We start from the raw sequence: 22,490 nt of genomic DNA on the forward strand, positions 1-22,490 counted from the left end.
CTGCCATTAAATCAGCATACATGAGTATTGTTTTCTACTTTTTTTCATAAATCTCTTTAACAACTTCAGACCTGCTCAAAACTACCAAACATTCAATAATTCTCAGAATTTTAACCCTTTAAAATTTAAACAAAACTCTCCATAATATACAGGCAAAAATAGAAGAATCTGGTGCATGGTCCTTCAGTGAGTAAATGGTTGAATCTGGTGGAATACGGTAAAAATGTCAAATTTCTATAGACTTCTTCACATTGAAATGCTGACATTAAAGAATGCATGATTTTATACTGCAATGACAGTGAGATTAAAAAACCTGGTTTTAATGGAAGTCAATGGGGGCATTTTTGCCTCAAAGATGTCCAGAGGGTATTTCTGCCATTACGTAAAAAATATTAATGCAATCAAATCAATTTTGTTGCTAATCTTTGACCCATCCAAGACTCTCATCACCCCCAACGCCCCATCTCTCTACTATTTATTATGGAAAATAATCAGCTTTTGTGTTTTTGTAGTAAAAAATAAAGTATTTCAAATAATCAAACTGGCATTCAAAGGGTTAAAATCTTGAAAATAATTAAATCTGACAGTAGTCAGATGTAGTTCTGTGGAGGGCTGAAGTTGTTAAAGAGATTTAGGGAAAAAAAAGTAGAAAAAAAACATATGTATGCTGATTAAATGGCAGTTTTTCTGTATGTGTACATTATGCCTCGAAGGTGTCCAGAAGGTAGTAAATTTGATGAAGGCACAAGGTTTAAGACAGTTCAGGGCTCAGAGAGGTAACAGTAATCCTTCATAGTCAGTTAGTCCTTGGTTTCTCACAGTGGAGTTTCTGATTGTGTTTTTGGCGTATTGATTGTATATTGATCCTGTTTTTAATCATCGTTCAGCCTCTGGAATATTCTGTGGGTCCGAAGTCAAACCCGCTCCCATTCCTTCGTAACCCTGACATCCTGGTCGGGGAGAACGACCTCACGGCGCTCAGTTACCTTCATGAACCGGCCGTCCTGCACAACCTGAGAGTTCGATTCCTCGAGTCAAACCACATCTACACGTACTGTGGTCAGTCGCTCCTCTCCATCTGTCTCTTATTGACCCTGTTATCTTCTCTGTCTCTCTTTTAACATACTTTTAAATTCATCACTTTAATCTGAATATATGTGTTTCTGATTGGTTCAGGTATTGTGCTGGTGGCCATCAACCCGTACGAACAGCTGCAGATTTATGGCGAGGAAGTCATCGAGGCGTACAGCGGGCAGAACATGGGCGACATGGACCCTCACATCTTCGCTGTTGCTGAGGAGGCGTACAAACAGATGGCCAGGTGACCTGTACCTTAGATATGATGTCATCAGATGAACACGTTGATGTCATGATAATAAATGATAAAAATGTGACGTTTTACAGTTTCAATCTTAAATAAAAGTTTCTGTCTTTCTGCAGGGATGAAAGGAATCAGTCCATCATCGTCAGCGGAGAATCCGGAGCAGGTAAAACAGTATCAGCAAAATACGCCATGAGGTACTTCGCCACAGTGGGCGGTTCAGCTAACGACACCAACGTGGAGGAGAAGGTGCTCGCTTCCAGCCCCATCATGGAGGTCAGAGAGTTTTTATGTTCTGTTAGACAGTGATGGTCACTTGGTTGTGTTTATGACATTAAATACACTATAACTGTATGCTGATGACTCTAACTATAACTGTATGCTGATGACTCTAACTATAACTGTATGCTGATGACTCTCTAACTATAACTGTATGCTGATGACTCTAACTATAACTGTATGCTGATGACTGTCTAACTATAACTGTATGCTGATGACTCTCTAACTATAACTGTATGCTGATGACTCTCTAACTATAACTGTATGCTGATGACTCTCTAACTATAACTGTATGCTGATGACTCTCTAACTATAACTGTATGCTGATGACTCTCTAACTATAACTGTATGCTGATGACTCTAACTATAACTGTATGCTGATGACTCTCTAACTATAACTGTATGCTGATGACTCTCTAACTATAACTGTATGCTGATGACTCTCTAACTATAACTGTATGCTGATGACTCTCTAACTATAACTGTATGCTGATGACTCTCTAACTATAACTGTATGCTGATGACTCTCTAACTATAACTGTATGCTGATGACTCTCTAACTATAACTGTATGCTGATGACTCTAACTATAACTGTATGCTGATGACTCTCTAACTATAACTGTATGCTGATGACTCTCTAACTATAACTGTATGCTGATGACTGTCTAACTATACCTGTATGCTGATGACTCTAACTATAACTGTATGCTGATGACTGTCTAACTATAACTGTATGCTGATGACTGTCTAACTATAACTGTATGCTGATGACTCTAACTATAACTGTATGCTGATGACTGTCTAACTATAACTGTATGCTGATGACTGTCTAACTATAACTGTATGCTGATGACTCTAACTATAACTGTATGCTGATGACTCTAACTATAACTGTATGCTGATGACTGTCTAACTATAACTGTATGCTGATGACTGTCTAACTATAACTGTATGCTGATGACTGTCTAACTATAACTGTATGCTGATGACTGTCTAACTATAACTGTATGCTGATGACTCTCTAACTATAACTGTATGCTGATGACTCTCTAACTATAACTGTATGCTGATGACTCTCTAACTATAACTGTATGCTGATGACTCTCTAACTATAACTGTATGCTGATGACTCTCTAACTATAACTGTATGCTGATGACTCTAACTATAACTGTATGCTGATGACTGTCTAACTATAACTGTATGCTGATGACTGTCTAACTATAACTGTATGCTGATGACTCTCTAACTATAACTGTATGCTGATGACTCTAACTATAACTGTATGCTGATGACTGTCTAACTATAACTGTATGCTGATGACTCTCTAACTATAACTGTATGCTGATGACTCTCTAACTATAACTGTATGCTGATGACTCTCTAACTATAACTGTATGCTGATGACTGTCTAACTATAACTGTATGCTGATGACTGTCTAACTATAACTGTATGCTGATGACTCTCTAACTATAACTGTATGCTGATGACTCTCTAACTATAACTGTATGCTGATGACTGTCTAACTATAACTGTATGCTGATGACTGTCTAACTATAACTGTATGCTGATGACTGTCTAACTATAACTGTATGCTGATGACTGTCTAACTATAACTGTATGCTGATGACTGTCTAACTATAACTGTATGCTGATGACTGTCTAACTATAACTGTATGCTGATGACTGTCTAACTATAACTGTATGCTGATGACTCTCTAACTATAACTGTATGCTGATGACTGTCTAACTATAACTGTATGCTGATGACTCTCTAACTATAACTGTATGCTGATGACTCTCTAACTATAACTGTATGCTGATGACTCTCTAACTATAACTGTATGCTGATGACTCTCTTATTTAATTGTATGATGCTTTCATGATCCCGTTATGTTATTGACCGATTTTTCTGATCATCAGGCTATAGGAAACGCTAAAACCACCAGAAACGACAACAGCAGTCGTTTTGGAAAGTACATCCAGATCGGCTTCAGCCGAAACTACAACATCATCGGGGCCAACATGAGGACGTACCTGCTGGAGAAGTCTCGAGTCGTGTTCCAGGTTGGGCTGACTCTATCTTCATGTACTTGGATTAAAATGAAATAAGCTGTAAATGATAGTTTTAACCCTGGGTGTCGTCTGACAGGCGGAGGAGGAGAGGAACTACCACATCTTCTACCAGCTGTGTGCTTCATCCAGTTTACCTGAGTTCAAAGACCTCAGCCTCAGTGAGTACACCTGCTTGTTGTGGCCAGAAGGGGGCAGTGTAGCCTTAACAGGCTTCCCAACACGGCTCAACATTCCCTTTTTGTCCCTGTGCTCTCTTTTCTTGTAAATTTGATGGAGTACTGGGAGGTAGAGCAACAACTTAACTAGGCCCACTGTTTCTACCTGCCCTGTCCTCTTCCTAAGTTTCCTTTGCGCCCTCTCTTGTTTTCTCTGCCGCTCTTTTTCATTTTTAGCGATAGCTCCAAAGATGGTTGTGTTTTGTATGACGGGGTAAGTAGGGGCCATGTTGGGTTGGTAGTACCAGCATCATTACTACCGAGAGTTTGCATGTCCAGAGTCTGGGACCTCATGAAAGCTGAACAGTTTAGCTGTTAAACCTCTCTAGCAGAACGTCAGCCTCATGAAACAGAATATGATAGTTTGGTTCTGATTACATTTAGGAAGGTAAAGAATATTCATAGCTGGATGTTGATGGTGTTGTTTGTCTCCGTGTTCAGCCAGTGCAGAAGATTTCACCTTCACGTCGATGGGAGAGAACATCTTCATCGAGGGAGTGAACGATGCCAATGACTTTAAGAAGACCAGAGAGGCCTTCACTCTGCTGGGTGAGGACTGTCCTCCTGTACTCAGCCTCTGCAGCAGTCTCTCTGTTGTTTTTGAATAGCTGTGTTTCTCAAATAATGTGCTAGATCCAAAATAGACATTTAAACACGACTTAAAACAGCTATCCATCCACGTGTCCATCCTGTCATTTGTCTGTACTCTCTCAAAAACAACACACGTTCCTGCCTTTCCTGTTCCTTTAAGGCAGTGATACTCAACCTGTGGCTCCAGAGCCACACGTGGCTCTTTTATGCCTTAATCTGAAATATTATTCCCCCTGAAAACCTTAAAAAAAAAGGGAAACTTTGACCTCAGAAGTTATTCACATTAATCAGTTTGTTTCCCAGACCTATACACAGGGCTTTATTGTCAAACTTAATTGTCCCATTTTTGCCCTCTTTCACCACTTTGTGCCATTTTTCACCCAATTTAGCTACCTTTGCCGTTAAAACCCCGTTTTCCCAACTTTTTTTGCAATTTTTTTCCACTTCTTTTTGCCACTTTTTCCCCATCTTTGCCTTTTTCCCAATTTTTTTGCCACTCTTTGCTCATTTACGCTACCTTTTGCCATTAAATACCCCTTGTTTCCTCTTTTTGCCCATTTTGTCTCTTCTTTTAGCTGCTATTATCCCATTTTTGCACTTTTTCACCATTTTTTTGCCTATTTTAGCTACCTTTTACCATTAAATACCACTTGTTTCCATTTTTTTGTCCTATTTTGTCACTCTTGACTGTTTTTTGCTCATTTTAGTCACTTTTCTCTAATTTTTTACATGTTTTTGCCACTTTTGGACATTCTAGTGGCATATTTTGAGAGTAGTGTACAAAAAATATCATATTTTCTTCATTTTTTTTTTCTTGTTAAATATTAGAATTATATAAAAACGATCATTCCCATTAATACAACAGTTCATATCTAGTTTGCGAAATGAGTCAAAATCATCACAATTAGATATTTTTTCTAAAATTTTCAGCCCTAGTTTTATCTAATATCGTGTTGACTATAGTATGGAATGAATTGTTGATTATTTTTGTTGGAAAATACATGAAATGAGGAACTTCAGAAATAATCGCAAATCAAATTGCAATATTGAGTAAAAAAAATTGCAACTAGATTATTTTCCCAAATCGTTCCGCCCTGGTGGACAAAAACATCCCATTGACTCCCATTCAAACCACATTTTTGATCTCATAGCCACTGCATGATATAATCATGCATTCTGTAATGTTATGGTTTCATTTTTGAGAAAAATAGTCAAATTTGTCATTTTTACTGTTCATCACTAAAATCGGCCATTTCCCCATTATAGGCATGAAAAGCCATTAGTCATTTCAGTAGTTTTAGTGCTTGTGTTATCGAGATTATAAGGTTTCAAGTTCGCATTTGTATGTGTGCATGATGGAAAATGATTGAATGTTTGGTAGTTTTGAGCACAGCTGAAGTTGTTTAAGAGATTTATGCAAAAAAGCAGAGAAAATATGAATCTGTTCATTTTTTATAGCAGTTTTTTGGAAGTGGACATTTTTGTCCTTAATGGCTTTAAAGGGTAGTAAATGTGTTTCACAGTGTTCCTCTGACCTATCAGAGACATTGAAATTTGAATTCAAAAGTTTGCCTGGAAAGAAACTTTGTTGCAGGAAATGAGACCATATGCACTAACACAGCCAAACTGGTGGGCAGAGAAAGAGAATGCCTAGTGATGCCTGAGGGTTAAAGCAAAACCATTTTTCATGTCAGTAATAATTCTCTCTCTAACGTTGGCCCAGGTGTGAAGGAGAGCAGTCAGCTCAGCATCTTTAAGGTGGTCGCCTCCATCCTCCACCTGGGGAACGTGGAGATCCTCTCTGAGCGGGACGGAGAGTCCTGTCACGTGGCGGTACGTCTCCATGGTAACAGCTGATGTTGAGGTGAGGTTGGTCGTCCATCCTCTAACGCTCATGTCTTTGTGTCTCAGAGGGATGACCCTCACCTGCAGCATTTCTGCAGACTCCTGGGCGTGGAGCAGCAGCAGATGGAGCACTGGCTCTGCCACAGGAAGCTGGCGACTGCCTCAGAGACGTACGTGAAGAAGATGTCCGGCAGACAGGCGCTGAACGCCCGCGACGCGCTCGCCAAACACATCTACGCCCGAATGTTCGACTGGATCGTGGAGCACATCAACATGGCGCTGCAGACGTCGTCCAAGCAGCACTCCTTCATCGGAGTCCTGGACATCTACGGGTAAGACGGACGCCACCGAAGTCTTTGTACATTACCAAGGGAAAATAATCTGATGAAAACAAAAACCACAGCTTTAGGGCGGAGTTATGGGTAGATGTGCCACTTAAACCTAGCCCAGGGTACTGTTAGGGTGGAGTTATGGGTAGATGTGCCGCTTAAACCTAGCCCAGGGTACTGTTAGGGCGGAGTTATGGGTAGATGTGCCGCTTAAACCTAGCCCAGGGTACTGTTAGGGCGGAGTTATGGGTAGATGTGCCGCTTAAACCTAGCCCAGGGTACTGTTAGGGCGGAGTTATGGGTAGATGTGCCGCTTAAACCTAGCCCAGGGTACTGTTAGGGCAGAGTTATGGGTAGATGTGGCGCTCCAACATAGCCTAGGCTACTGTTGGGGCGGAGTTATGGGTAGATGTGCCGCTTAAACCTAGCCCAGGGTACTGTTAGGGCAGAGTTATGGGTAGATGTGGCGCTCCAACATAGCCTAGGCTACTGTTGGGGCGGAGTTATGGGTAGATGTGGCGCTCCAACATAGCCTAGGCTACTGTTGGGGCGGAGTTATGGGTAGATGTGGCGCTCCAACATAGCCTAGGCTACTGTTTGGGCGGAGTTATGGGTAGATGTGGTGCTTCAACGTAGCCCAGGGTACTGTTAGGGCGGGTAGGAGGGTTGCCACACCCCCCTGGTTGTCGTGTGTATGTTCTAAGCTCCTGAAAACTGTTGATGGTTGCTGGGCAGATTACCAGGGATGCAAAGAAATACTGTTAAGCTCCACCTTGGCTGTTGGTGACACACGTACATGTCAAATGTGTGGACACTGACTCTGGCCGCCCTCCCTCCTCTCTTCAGCCCGGGGTTGTGGAACATCAGGACCTGTGAAGAACTGTTAGCGCTTGACATGCCTAAAACTTCTGCACAGTACTGTAGATGGATGTGAAGATGATGCTGATGATGAAGATGCTGATGTTTGTTTGATGGTTTTCAGGTTCGAGACGTTCGAGGTGAACAGTTTCGAGCAGTTCTGCATCAACTACGCCAACGAAAAGCTCCAGCAGCAGTTTAACTCAGTGAGTGAGATGACCTTTAGTGACCTTTACCTGTGCTGTCTGTGTATTAAACCTGGTCTCAGCAGTTTAACTCAGTGAGGGTCAGATGACCTTTAGTGACCTTTACCTGTCGATGGTCTTCTTCAGCACGTGTTCAAGCTGGAGCAGGAGGAGTACATGAAGGAGCAGATCCCCTGGACCCTCATAGACTTCTACGATAACCAGCCCTGCATAGACCTGATCGAGGCTCGACTCGGCATCCTGGACCTGCTGGACGAGGAGTGTAAGGTAAGACCAGGGTTAGGGGTCCAGGTCTCAGTGAAGTCTCTCTCTGATGATTGGTTAGAAAGAGAATCTGCTCTGTGACATCACAGGAAGGTTTTAGCCTTGGTTAGCCCGTTAGCTTTAGCCTGTTAGCTTTAGCCCGTTAGCTTTAGCCCGTTAGCCCAGGTAGTCCAGGTACAGGATTAATCCGTATTCTCAGTTGTGATTTAATCCACTTTCTGTACCAGGTGCCAAAGGGGACGGATCAGAACTGGGCCCAGAAACTCTACAAGCAGCACTCCAGCAGCGCTCACTTCCAGAAACCTCGAATGTCCAACGTCTCCTTCATCATCGTTCACTTCGCTGACAAGGTGGCTAACCTCCCTGTCTCAGGTTTATCTTAGTCCGCTATCACCTGAGGGGGACTCTGGGGGGCTCCTTCATCCTCAGAGTCATCCAACCCTGACCCTTAAACCATAGCAGCACCTCCTTAACCCACCTCCAGTCCTGTTTGAGTCTAGGACCTCCTTAACCCACCTCCAGTCCTGTTTGAGTCTAGGACCTCCTTAACCCACCTCCAGTCCTGTTTTAGTCTAGGACCTCCTTAACCCACCTCCAGTCCTGTTTGAGTCTAGGACCTCCTTAACCCACCTCCAGTCCTGTTTTAGTCTAGGACCTCCTTAACCCACCTCCAGTCCTGTTTGAGTCTAGGACCTCCTTAACCCACCTCCAGTCCTGCTCCAGTCTGAGATGTTCTCTGACCTCCTCTTCCTCAGGTGGAGTACCAGTGTGAAGGTTTCCTGGAGAAGAACAGAGACACGGTCTACGAGGAGCAGATCAACATCCTGAAGGCCAGCCAGGTGAACCAGATTTTCTCTACAGGGGTAGACTCTTTTTGGCTTTCCTCTTCCTCCTCCTCCTCCTCCTTCTCCTCCTCCTCTTCCTCCTCCTCCTCCTCCTCCTCTTCCTCCTCCTCCTCCTCCTCTTCCTCCTCCTCCTCCTCCTCCTCCTCTTCCTCCTCCTCCTCCTCCTCTTCCTCCTCCTCCTCCTTTTCCCTCCATTATCCATTAAACCAAAGCACTTTCAGTCTCTGTCAGCAGGTGAAGGGTTAACCATGAAGAACTGGGTCAGAGCTCTTTGTGTTTGTTCACTCATGGTTCAGATCTGATCTCTGAGGTCCAGACTGGTCTGAGGTCCAGTCTGGTCTGAGGTCCAGTCTGGTCTGAGGTCCAGTCTGGTCTGAGGTCCAGTCTGGTCTGAGGTCCAGACTGGTCTGAGGTCCAGTCTGGTCTGAGGCCCAGACAGGTCTGAGGTCCAGTCTGGTCTGAGGTCCAGACTGGTCTGAGGTCCAGTCTGGTCTGAGGTCCAGTCTGGTCTGAGGTCCAGACAGGTCTGAGGTCCAGTCTGGTCTGAGGTCCAGTCTGGTCTGAGGTCCAGACAGGTCTGAGGTCCAGTCTGGTCTGAGGTCCAGTCTGGTCTGAGGTCCAGACAGGTCTGAGGTCCAGACTGATGGAGGGCCTTCGTCCTGTAGAGCTGCACGGTTCTGATCCATTAACTAGAAACAAACCCCACAGAGACGATTCAACCTGCTAACTTGGTGGAAGAGTCTGGAATATTCCAGGTTCTGTGTTAGACCAGTCCCTCACAGAGTCAGGGTTTATGATCCGGCTGATAGTCTGTCTTAAAGTGAGTTTAACAGAGACATTTATCCTGCTAACTCTAACCCTCCGTCTTCATTCAGAGTGTTTTTCTCCTCTTCTTCTGGTTTACAGACGCTCTGCTGTCTCCATGTCACTGTTTTTCTATTTTTTGTGACTGAAAGAGTGAAGAGGAAATTTTATGATGTGCTTGAGTTATTGGGGGAGTTTTAATGTTTTTATCTATTTTTCATTTCTTTTTTTATTATTTTATGTGTTCTTTGAAGTTTTATCATCTTTTTATTACCTTTATTTTTCCATTTCTATTTTCCCACTTTTCCTTTATCCTGTTTTTTGTCCTTTTTCCTTTTATTATTTCTTTTTGCTTTTTCTCCTTTTTAAGTTTTTTTTTTGTCATGTTTCCTTTTTTCTTTACACTTTTTTTATTCATTCATGTTCTGTGTATTTTATTTTCCTTTATCTTTTAATTTTTTTTTCAGTTTTTTTTCTTTTTTTCCATTTGTCAACCTTTGGCGTTTTTTCTTCCCTCTCTTTTGTATCCATTTATTTTATTCCTCTATTTAACTTTGTGAAATAAAACTTTATTTTCTTTAATTTTTTGTTAATTTTTATTTTTTTTCTGCTATATTATTTTTCAATTTTCTGTTTTCCTTTACCTTTATCTTTATCAGTTTTCTCTTCTTGTTTCAGTTTTACTTTATCCTTTTTCTTTTCTTTTTTCCTTTTTTTCCTCTTTGCTATTTTTATTTTTTTACATTTTTGCCATGTTTTTGTTTCTTCTTTGTTTTTTTTGTTTTTTTTTAATTTTCTATTTGTTTTTTTTCTACATTTTCTTTTTCTTCTTTTCCTTTATGTTTTAAAATATATTTCTTTTTTTTATTACCTAAATGTTGTTAGGTTTCTTATGGCTTCCTCACAGCTGTGTTAAATACTCCATCCTGATTGGTTGTTTTAGTTCCCATGGTGACCTTATAAATATGGCCGCCTCTGTGTCTCAGTTCCAGCTGGTCGCTGACCTGTTCCATGAGAAGGATGACGTCGCCCCCCCAAAGTCGGCCCGGGTGAACGTCCGGTCTCTGAAGACCGTCCCTAAAGCCCCCAATAAAGAACACAGGAAGACAGTGGGACTCCAGGTGAGCTCACAGCGCCCCCTGATGGACACCACCATGACCCAGAACCAGAGTTTAACAGAGTTCATGATTGTTTAGAGTGTTTGATCCAGGTTCTGGTTCTGGTTCTGGTTCTGATTCTGGTGTTTTCTGTGTCCAGTTCCGTAGTTCCCTTCACCTCCTGATGGAGACGCTGAACGCCACCACGCCTCACTACGTCCGCTGTATCAAACCCAACGACGAAAAAGAGGCCTTCTCGTGAGTTTTACTACCCTCAGTGATTAGATCTTTAAAAATCACATTAAATAAAACATTAAATAAAACATTAAATAAAACATTAAATAAAACATTTAAATCACATTAAATAAAACATTAAATAAAACATTAAATAAAACATTTAATCAGTAAATCACATTAAATAAAACATTAAATAAAACATTAAATAAAACATTTAAACAGTAAATCACATTAAATAAAACATTAAATAAAACATTTAAACAGTAAATCACATTAAATAAAACATTAAATAAAACATTTAAATCACATTAAATAAAACATTAAATAAAACATTTAAACAGTAAATCACATTAAATAAAACATTAAATAAAACATTAAATAAAACATTTAATCAGTAAATCACATTAAATAAAACATTAAATAAAACATTAAATAAAACATTTAATCAGTAAATCACATTAAATAAAACATTAAATAAAACATTTAAATCACATTTAATAAAACATTAAATAAAACATTAAATAAAACATTAAATAAAACATTTAAACAGTAAATCACATTAAATAAAACATTAAATAAAACATTTAATAAAACATTAAATAAAACATTAAATAAAACATTAAATAAAACATTTAAACAGTAAATCACATTAAATAAAACATTAAATAAAACATTTAATCAGTAAATCACATTAAATAAAACATTAAATAAAACATTAGATAAACATTAAATAAAACATTTAAACAGTAAATCACATTAAATAAAACATTAAATAAAACATTAAATAAAACATTTAATCAGTAAATCACATTAAATAAAACATTAAATAAAACATTAAATAAAACATTTAAACAGTAAATCACATTAAATAAAACATTAAAAAAACATTAAATAAAACATAAAATAAACATTAAATAAAACATTTAATCAGTAAATCACATTAAATAAACATTAAATAAAACATTTAAACAGTAAATCACATTAAATAAAACATTAAATAAAACATTAAATAAAACATTAAATAAAACATTTAAATCACATTAAATAAAACATAAAATAAAACATTAAATAAAACATTTAAACAGTAAATCACATTAAATAAAACATTAAATAAAACATTAAATAAAACATTTAAACAGTAAATCACATTAAATAAAACATTAAATAAAACATTAAATAAAACATTTAAACAGTAAATCACATTAAATAAAACATTAAATAAAACATTTAAACAGTAAATCACATTAAATAAAACATTAAATAAAACATTAAATAAAACATTTAATCAGTAAATCACATTAAATAAAACATTAAATAAAACATTAAATAAAACATTAAATAAAACATTAAATAAAACATTTAATCAGTAAATCACATTAAATAAAACATTAAATAAAACATTTAAATCACATTTAATAAAACATTAAATAAAACATTAAATAAAACATTAAATAAAACATTTAAACAGTAAATCACATTAAATAAAACATTAAATAAAACATTTAATAAAACATTAAATAAAACATTAAATAAAACATTAAATAAACATTAAATAAAACATTTAAACAGTAAATCACATTAAATAAAACATTAAATAAAACATTTAATCAGTAAATCACATTAAATAAAACATTAAATAAAACATTAGATAAACATTAAATAAAACATTTAATCAGTAAATCACATTAAATAAAACATTAAATAAAACATTAAATAAACATTAAATAAAACATTTAAACAGTAAATCACATTAAATAAAACATTAAATAAAACATTAAATAAAACATTTAATCAGTAAATCACATTAAATAAAACATTAAATAAAACATTAAATAAAACATTTAAACAGTAAATCATATTAAATAAAACATTAAATAAACATTAAATAAAACATAAAATAAACATTAAATAAAACATTTAATCAGTAAATCACATTAAATAAACATTAAATAAAACATTTAAACAGTAAATCACATTAAATAAACATTAAATAAAACATTAAATAAGTAAATAACATTAAATAAACATTAAATAAAACATTTAATCAGTAAATAACATTAAATAAACATTAAATAAAACATTTAATCAGTAAATCACATTAAATAAAACATTAAATAAAACATTAAATAAAACATTTAATCAGTAAATCACATTAAATAAAACATTAAATAAGTAAATAACATTAAATAAACATTAAATAAAACATTAAATAAGTAAATAACATTAAATAAACATTAAATAAAACATTTAATCAGTAAATAACATTAAATAAACATTAAATAAAACATTTAATCAGTAAATCACATTAAATAAAACATTAAATAAAACATTAAATAAAACATTAAATAAAACATTTAATCAGTAAATCACATTAAATAAAACATTAAATAAAACATTTAATCAGTAAATAACATTAAATAAACATTAAATAAAACATTTAATCAGTAAATAACATTAAATAAACATTAAATAAAACATTTAATCAGTAAATCACATTAAATAAAACATTAAATAAAACATTAAATAAAACATTAAATAAAACATTTAATCAGTAAATCACATTAAATAAAACATTAAATAAAACATTAAATAAAACATTAAATAAAACATTTAATCAGTAAATCACATTAAATAAAACATTAAATAAAACATTTAATCAGTAAATCACATTAAATAAACATTAAATAAAACATTTAAACAGTAAATCACATTAAATAAACATTAAATAAAACATTTAATCAGTAAATCACATTAAATAAACATTAAATAAAACATTTAAACAGTAAATCACATTAAATAAACATTAAATAAAACATTTAATCAGTAAATCACATTAAATAAACATTAAATAAAACATTTAAACAGTAAATCACATTAAAACAGGATCTTTCCAGCCTTGGACCATAGAAATCTGCAGGGAGGGTGCAGTACTCCAGATGAACAGCAGGGGGAGCCGTTGCTCCAGTTTACTCTGTAACAGTTCAGATGAAGAAGTTCAGTCGTTCAGTGCTGATGAAGATGAAGATGAGGCGTTCTTCCTCCTCTGTGACACAGGAACAGTCCTGGTAAAGGTTTTTAAAGGAGGGGATGTTAAGGTCCACATAATGTTAATAATTAGTGTAAATATCTAGAAGTTTCTCTAAATTAAAGTGGTAATTACCTAAAAATAAGCTGGAATTATACCAGTAATAACTCGGTAATACCCAGGAAGTATTTACCAGTAATAAAGTAGAAGTCATTCTTTGTTATCTTGTGGCAGTTCTCTGGTAATAATTTGATATTTTACCAACTAAGAAATAAGATAATCAGTTTCTGTTTAAGTTACTCGATAATTCCCAGGTAATTTGTGATAAAGTGAGTCCTTCATGAATAATTTAAAAGTAACTTTCAGGTCATTTCTGAATGGCTGCATTTATAATTTCTTAAAAACTTCATCATTCAGAAATACCATAAAAGCCCACTAGATTGAAGTCAGTCCGTCCTCCATGACTCCTGTGGAATTTCTAAATTTAAATAAACAGCTTTGGTAACATTAACAGCACAATAAAGGTTGTTTTTATGTCATGTAAATTCCTTGGAAAACATGAAGGATGGACTCACATTAATGAAGTGGTCCAAAATAAAGAAATTACCTGGGAATTATCACACAACTTATATAGAAAATTATCACATGAAATCACTGGTAAAATACCACATAACTGCCTGAGAAAAGCCACAATATTAGCAGGAATTCTGTGTTGATTAATACATAATTATGAGGTAAAACCTCCTTAATATTTACATATTTCTGGGTCATTACTTGGTCAAATTCTGTTCCAATTACTGGGTCATAACCGCCTCATTATTAAGAAATCATTTGATATTTATTATCAAAATTACACGGTAATTAGTCTGTAATTTCTGGGTTAATTCATATGTTCTTACTAGACAATGTTTTAAGAAATGACTTAGTAGTTACTCTGTAATTATCCTAAAGTTTATTGGTAATTAGTATTTAATTAATCTAAAATTTCCAGGTATTTAATTTGTCATTACTCTAAAATTTCTTAAGTGGTTTCTATGTCATAACGACATAATTTTTTTGTGATAACAGTGTAATTACGCAGTAATTACTGTAAAATTTCTCAGTAATTACTAACGTTTATTGGTAAAATCAAGGTAGTTCTTCTAAAATAAATATTTAACTAGTAGGTAATTATTCTAAAATAAATACTTAATTAGTAGTTAATTCTTTTAAAATAAACATTTTATTTGAGTTAACTCCTCTAAAATAATAGTTAATTAGTAGGGAATTATTCTAAATTAAATAATTAATGAATAGGTAATTATTCTGAAAAAAATAGTAAAATACAAGGTAATTATTTTAAAATAAATAGTTAAATACTAGGACATTATTCTAAAATATATAATTAATTTATAGGTATTTATTCTAAAATAAATAGTTAAATACTAGGTAATTATTAAGAATGTAGTTAATCACGAGGTAAGTATTCTAAAATAATAATAGTAATGATAATAATAGTAATTAATAATAATAATTGATAGTTAATTAATAGGTATTTAATAGTTAATTAATAGGTATTTATTCAAAAATAAAAAGTTGATTAAAAGGCAATTATTCTAACTAAAAAGTTGAATACAAGATATTTAAAAAAAAAATAGTTGATTACAATGTCATTATTCTAACAAAAATAATTAATTACCAGGTAATTACTCTAAAATATATAACTGATTTAGAGGTTATTATTATTCTGAAATAAATAGTTAAATACAAGTTAATTATTTTAAGATAAATAGTTAATTAGGAGGTGATTTTTCTAAGGTAAATAATTAATCAATGGGTCATTATTTAGAAAAAATAGTAAAATACAAGGTATTTATTTTAAAATAAATATTTAACTACTAGTTAATAAGGCCCCTCCAAAATAAAGTGTAACCATATGTCACATGGACACAGACATGTGAAAGCTGTTACCGTGGCAACCAGCTGTTTTTCTATGGTTAAAAATATCCTGATCTATGCGGCGTATCGCCATTCAGTTAAAAAATATCCAGACATGGGTTAGGTCCACATCCCTCAGCCCCACTGATCCACCATCTAGAGTGGTAAATGTGTTAAACCAGGACCATCTAGACTGGTAAATGTGTTAAACCAGGGCCATCTAGACTGTTAAATGTGTTAAACCAGGACCATCTAGACTGGTAAATGTGTTAAACCAGGACCATCTAGACTGTTAAATGTGTTAAACCAGGACCATCTAGACTGGTAAATGTGTTAAACCAGGGCCATCTAGACTGTTAAATGTGTTAAACCAGGGCCATCTAGACTGGTAAATGTGTTAAACCAGGGCCATCTAGACTGTTAAATGTGTTAAACCAGGACCATCTAGACTGTTAAATGTGTTAAACCAGGACCATCTAGACTGGTAAATGTGTTAAACCAGGACCATCTAGACTGGTAAATGTGTTAAACCAGGACCATCTAGACTGTTAAATGTGTTAAACCAGGACCATCTAGACTGGTAAATGTGTTAAACCAGGACCATCTAGACTGTTAAATGTGTTAAACCAGGGCCATCTAGACTGGTAAATGTGTTAAACCAGGGCCATCTAGACTGGTAAATGTGTTAAACCAGGACCATCTAGACTGGTAAATGTGTTAAACCAGGACCATCTAGACTGTTAAATGTGTTAAACCAGGACCATCTAGACTGGTAAATGTGTTAAACCAGGGCCATCTAGACTGGTAAATGTGTTAAACCAGGACCATCTAGACTGTTAAATGTGTTAAACCAGGACCATCTAGACTGGTAAATATGTTAAACCAGGACCAAGGGTTAAAGAAGTCCCTGATTCTTAGAATTAAACCCCTTTCTGGGGTGACCTGTTGGACCGCCTGTTTTTCCGTTCTTATGACAGACCATCTTTGTTTGAGAGCTCGCCATGTCAGGGCGGTTAAATTCAATCAAAGTCACATGTCAGAGGGTCTGCTGACAGCTACGGGTCAGCTGGAGTCTGGTTAGATCCCAGCGTCATGTCCAGGAGGAAGGAGAGGTAGGGGGACGGGTTAGACCTGAAACTATGACTTGGACTCGGCACAGACCAGTTAAACTCTTCATGTCCCTGCAGGTTCGACTCGAGGCGAGCCGTGCAGCAGCTCAGAGCCTGTGGGGTCCTGGAGACCATCCGGATCAGTGCAGCCGGGTACCCGTCCAGGTGAGTCCTCCTCCTCTTAAACTCTGTCAGCTCCATCATCGTCTGGCTCTGGTATCGTTTAATAATCCTGGGCTAGCCCTGTGTTTGTTTCATTCAGAGGACTCACAGATCGTCTCTGTCTACCTAAATTAAATAAAGATTCTCTGAGCAGTGAAAAAAACAAAAGGGGCGCTGGTTTCTGTTACATAACAGAGTTCATCTGCAGATTCTCTTCATTAGACCATCAGCTGATTGGTCCATACGGGGTCTGCTGGTGTCCAGAAACAACTCAGAGTCATCGTCTGGCTTTTTCTGAACTGTTGGCTTTTTTAATTCCTAACCAGACGATGAGGTAGAGAACCTTTAAAACTATTCACCCCCTGGACGTTTTACTCTTTTATTGATTTTAGAAATCAATCATGGTTAATGTTATTTGTTTTTTTTTAACAAAACCTACAAAAACTCTTGAATGTCACATACAGATTTCTACACAGTAATGTCAATAAATAAAAATCTGTTATGTAAAATCAGTGAGTGCATAAATATTCCTCCTCCCAGTCAGTCTTTAGTAGAGTCTCCTCTGTCTCAGTCTGATGTCAGTGTTTGGCGTCTTGTCTGATGGTCTCAAAGCTCCATCCTGGTCTCATCAGACCAAAGAACTTTCTTCCTCTTGCCCATGGAGTCTCCCACAGTCCTTCTGGTGAACTCTAGTCCAGATTGAATCTGAGTTTTCTTCAACAGTGTCTTTCTCTTTGCCACTCTCCCATAAAGCTCTGACTGGTGAAGAACCCGGCCAACAGTTGTTGTCTGCAGAGTCTCTCCATCTCAGCTGCTGAAGCTTGGAGCTCCTTCAGAGTAGTCATAGGTGTCATGGTGTCCTCTCTCACTAGTCTCCTTCTTGCACGCCCACTCAGTCTGTGAGGACGGTCTGATCTAGGCAGATTTACACATGTGACATATTCCTTCATTTCTTCATGATGGATTTAACTGAACTCTGGGGGATGTTCAGAGACTTGGAGATGTTTCTGTCTTAGACTTTTCAATCACCTTTTCTCTGAGTGTTCTTTTGTCTTCATGGTGTAATGGTAGCCATGAATCCTGATGAACCAGTGACTGGACCTTCCAGACTCAGGTGTCTTTATACTAAAGTCACTCAGCTGATCTCCATCTCTCTAACTGTGAGACTACTAGCTCCAACTGTCTGGACCTCTGTAGGGTTAGGTTTTTATTAACTGACATGACTGTGTGAGGATGTTTCTGTTGAAGAGCCAGATTATTTTGACCTTGATGGATTTATAAGATGGACAACCTGAGAGTATAACGCCTCTAGCTGCAGCTCCTGCTGACATGGCTGCATGGTCTCAGGATCGTCTGAGGTGTCTTTAGGAGGTCTGAATAGGAACCAGAGCGAGGTCTCCTGTGGTAATACTGGTCCTCATATGTGGAAACAGCATCATCAGGATTTATATCGGCTCGTTTTGTGTCACAGCAAAGAGCTGTATCGGAGCTCTGAAGTGTTTCCTCTTTTGTGTTTCCAGGTGGACGTACCCAGATTTCTTCAGCAGGTACCGAGTTCTCCTGAAGAAATCAGACATGATGTCCTCAGACAAGAAGCAGGTGTGTCGAAACCTGCTGGAGACTCTGATCAAGGTAAACCCATCATCTATCCTCTGGATATTCATCAGAAACTGGTATAAAATAAGATTATTAGACTCTGAGACCCTTCTAGTCTGATCAGAAACAGACGAGCTGGTCCAGTTAAGGTTCCAGCCTCCGTGGTCATCATCGTACCCCCTCAGCAGGTTTCTAAAAGTCCCTTTTATGTCTCAGGAGCCAGACATGTTCCAGTTTGGAAAGACGAAGATCTTCTTCCGTGCGGGTCAGGTGGCGTACCTGGAGAAGCTCCGGACCGATAAGTTCCGCGCCGCCTGCATCATGATCCAGAAGACGGTCCGAGGATGGCTGCAGAGGGTCCGATACCGAAAGATCAAGAAGTCTGCTCTCACTCTACAGAGATACGGCCGAGGTTACCTGGCCCGCAGGTAAGCTCATCCTCCTCAGGTGTTCCTTGTCCACTGAGATGTGTTATCAAAACAATACGGATGCTTGTTCCATGTCACAGAAGTCCTCTTCATCCAAACAGTTCATTCTTTTCATGATTAAACATTGTTGCTGGTGCACTCCAGTTCCCATGAGGCAGTGGGGCAGGCTAACCGAGTTTTGTACCCAGGTACGCCGAGTTCCTGCGTCTGAGTCGAGCGGCGCTCATCTGTCAGAAACAGTATCGCATGGTGAGAGACCGGCGGGAGTTCCTGAGGGTCCGACAGGCGGTGGTGACCATCCAGGCGTACAGCCGAGGGATGTACACGCGACGGATATTCAAGGAGGTAAAGCCACGCCCACAAGGTCTGAGCATGTCTGTTAAGAGGGGGGCCACACCCACACGGTCTGAGCATGTCTGTTAAGAGGGGGATTACAGTCAGGTAAAGGTGGGCGGTACTGAGGGCTCTGTGCTCCAAGGAGCAACAAGATACAGTCACTACAGGGGGACAAGGAGGGGGCAAGGATGGAATGTTTTATAAGCTTTGATGGCATCACTTTTAAAGGCAGAGGATGGAATGTTTTATAAGCTTTGATGGTATCAACTTTAAATGGCAAGGATGGAGTGTTTTATATGCTTTGATGGCATCAACTTTAAATGACAAGGATGTAATGTTTTATACACTTTGATGGCATCAGCTTTAGAGGATGGAATGTTTTATACACTTTGATGGTGTCAACTTTAAATGGAAAGGATGGAGTGTTTTATATGCTTTGATGGTATCAACTTTAAATGGCAAGGATGCAATGTTTTATAAACTTTGATGGCATCAACTTTAAATGGCAGAGGATGGAATGTTTTATACACTTTGATGGCATCAACTTTAAATGGCAGAGGATGGAATGTTTTATACACTTTGATGGCATCAACTTTAAATGGAAGAGGATGGAATGTTTGATAAGCTTTGATGGCATCTACTTTAAATGGCAGAGGATGGAATGTTTTATACACTTTGATGGCATCAACTTTAAATGGCAGAGGAGGGAATGTTTCATACACTTTGATGGCATCAACTTTAAATGGCAGAGGATGGAATGTTTTATACGCTTTGATGGCATCAACTTTAAATGGCAGAGAATGGAATGTTTTATAAGCTTTGATGGCATCAACTTTAAATGGCAGAGGATGGAATGTTTTTATACACTTTGATGGTATCAACTTTAAATGGCAAGGACTGAATGTTTTATACGCTTTGATGGCATCAACTTTAAATGGCAGAGGATGCAATGTTTTATAATCTTTGATGGTATCAACCTTTAATGGCAAGGATGGAGTGTTTTATATGCTTTGATGGCATCAACTTTAAATGACAAGGATGTAATGTTTTATACACTTTGATGGCATCAGCTCTAGAGGATGGAATGTTTGATAAGCTTTGATGGTGTCAACTTTAAATGGAAAGGATGGAGTGTTTTATATGCTTTGATGGTATCAACTTTAAATGGCAAGGATGCAATGTTTTATAAACTTTGATGGCATCAACTTAAAATGGCAGAGGATGGAATGTTTTATACACTTTGATGGCATCAACTTTAAATGGCAGAGGATGGAATGTTTTATACACTTTGATGGCATCAACTTTAAATGGAAGAGGATGGAATTATTGATAAGCTTTGATGGCATCTAATTTAAATGGCAGAGGATGGAATGTTTTATACACTTTGATGGCATCAACTTTAAATGGCAGAGGAGGGAATGTTTCATACACTTTGATGGCATCAACTTTAAATGGCAGAGGATGGAATGTTTTATACGCTTTGATGGCATCAACTTTAAATGGCAGAGGATGGAATGTTTTATAAGCTTTGATGGCATCAACTTTAAATGGCAGAGGATGGAATGTTTTATACACTTTGATGGCATCAACTTAAAATGGCAGAGGATGGAATGTTTTATACACTTTGATGGCATCAACTTTAAATGGCAGAGGATGGAATGTTTTATACGCTTTGATGGCATCAACTTTAAATGGCAGAGGAGGGAATGTTTTATACACTTTGATGGCATCAACTTTAAATGGCAAGGATGGAGTGTTTTATATGCCTTGATGGCATCAACTTTAAATGACAAGGATGTAATGTTTTATACACTTTGATGGCATCAGCTTTAGAGGACGGAATGTTTTATACACTTTGATGGCATCAACTTTAAATGGCAAGGATGGAATGTTTATATGCTTTGATGGTATCAACTTTAAATGGCAGAGGATGCAATGTTTTATAAACTTTGATGGCATCAACTTAAAATGGCAGAGGATGGAATGTTTTATACAATTTGATGGCATCAACTTTAAATGGCAGAGGATGGAATGTTTTATATGCTTTGATGGCATCAACTTTAAATGGCAGAGGATGGAATGTTTTATAAACTTTGATGATGTCAACTTTAAATGGCAAGGATGGAGTGTTTTATATGCTTTGATGGCATCAACTTTAAATGACAAGGATGTAATATTTTATACACTTTGATGGCATCAGCTTTAGAGGTTGTAATGTTTTATACACTTTGATGGCATCAACTTTAGATGGCAAGGGTGGAATGATTGATACGCTTTGATGGTATCAACTTTAAATGGCAGAGGATGGAATGTTTTATAAGCTTTGATGGTATCAACTTTAAATGACAAGTATGTAATGTTTTATACACTTTGATGGCATCAACTTTAAATGGCAAGGATGGAATGTTTTATAAACTTTGATGGTGTCAACTTTAAATGGCAAAGATGGAGTGTTTTATATGCTTTGATGGCATCAACTTTAAATGGCAGAGGATTGAATGTTTGATAAGCTTTGATGGCATCAACTTTAAATGGCAGAGGATGGAATGTTTTTATACACTTTGATGGCATCAACTTTAAATGGCAGAGGATGTAATGTTTTATACACTTTGATGGCATCAGCTTTAGAGGATGGAATGTTTTATACACTTTGTTGGTGTAAACTTTAAATGGCAAGGATGGAATGTTTTATATGCTTTGATGGCATCAACTTTAAATGGCAAGGATGCAATGTTTTATAAACTTTGATGGCATCAACTTTAAATGGCAGAGGATGGAATGTTTTATGCGTTTTGATGGCATCAACTTTAAATGGCAGAGGATGGAATGTTTTATATGCTTTGATGGCATCAACTTTAAATGGCAGAGGATGGAATGTTTTATATGTTTTGATGGCATCAACTTTAGATGGCAAGGGTGGAATGATTGATACGCTTTGATGGTATCAACT

At 36.8% G+C, this 22,490-nt stretch overlaps 1 protein-coding gene across 1 annotated transcript in view; it reads left to right on the forward strand.

Annotated features, from left to right (window-relative positions):
• Positions 1-22,490, forward strand: part of myo5b (myosin VB) — a 61,145-nt gene that overhangs the window by 16,004 nt on the left and 22,651 nt on the right. The window contains exons 3-20 of the mRNA XM_041811052.1: positions 888-1,059; positions 1,177-1,321; positions 1,441-1,597; positions 3,524-3,667; positions 3,753-3,834; positions 4,333-4,440; positions 6,206-6,315; positions 6,394-6,659; positions 7,639-7,720; positions 7,847-7,987; positions 8,212-8,334; positions 8,740-8,823; positions 10,620-10,754; positions 10,891-10,988; positions 17,097-17,183; positions 18,701-18,812; positions 18,993-19,204; positions 19,393-19,549. Coding sequence (XP_041666986.1) covers positions 888-1,059; positions 1,177-1,321; positions 1,441-1,597; positions 3,524-3,667; positions 3,753-3,834; positions 4,333-4,440; positions 6,206-6,315; positions 6,394-6,659; positions 7,639-7,720; positions 7,847-7,987; positions 8,212-8,334; positions 8,740-8,823; positions 10,620-10,754; positions 10,891-10,988; positions 17,097-17,183; positions 18,701-18,812; positions 18,993-19,204; positions 19,393-19,549 — 2,415 coding nt within the window. The remainder of the gene's footprint in view (positions 1-887; positions 1,060-1,176; positions 1,322-1,440; positions 1,598-3,523; positions 3,668-3,752; positions 3,835-4,332; positions 4,441-6,205; positions 6,316-6,393; positions 6,660-7,638; positions 7,721-7,846; positions 7,988-8,211; positions 8,335-8,739; positions 8,824-10,619; positions 10,755-10,890; positions 10,989-17,096; positions 17,184-18,700; positions 18,813-18,992; positions 19,205-19,392; positions 19,550-22,490) is intronic.

The sequence above is a fragment of the Cheilinus undulatus genome, linkage group 17, assembly GCF_018320785.1.
Source record: "Cheilinus undulatus linkage group 17, ASM1832078v1, whole genome shotgun sequence".
NCBI lineage: Eukaryota > Metazoa > Chordata > Actinopteri > Labriformes > Labridae > Cheilinus > Cheilinus undulatus.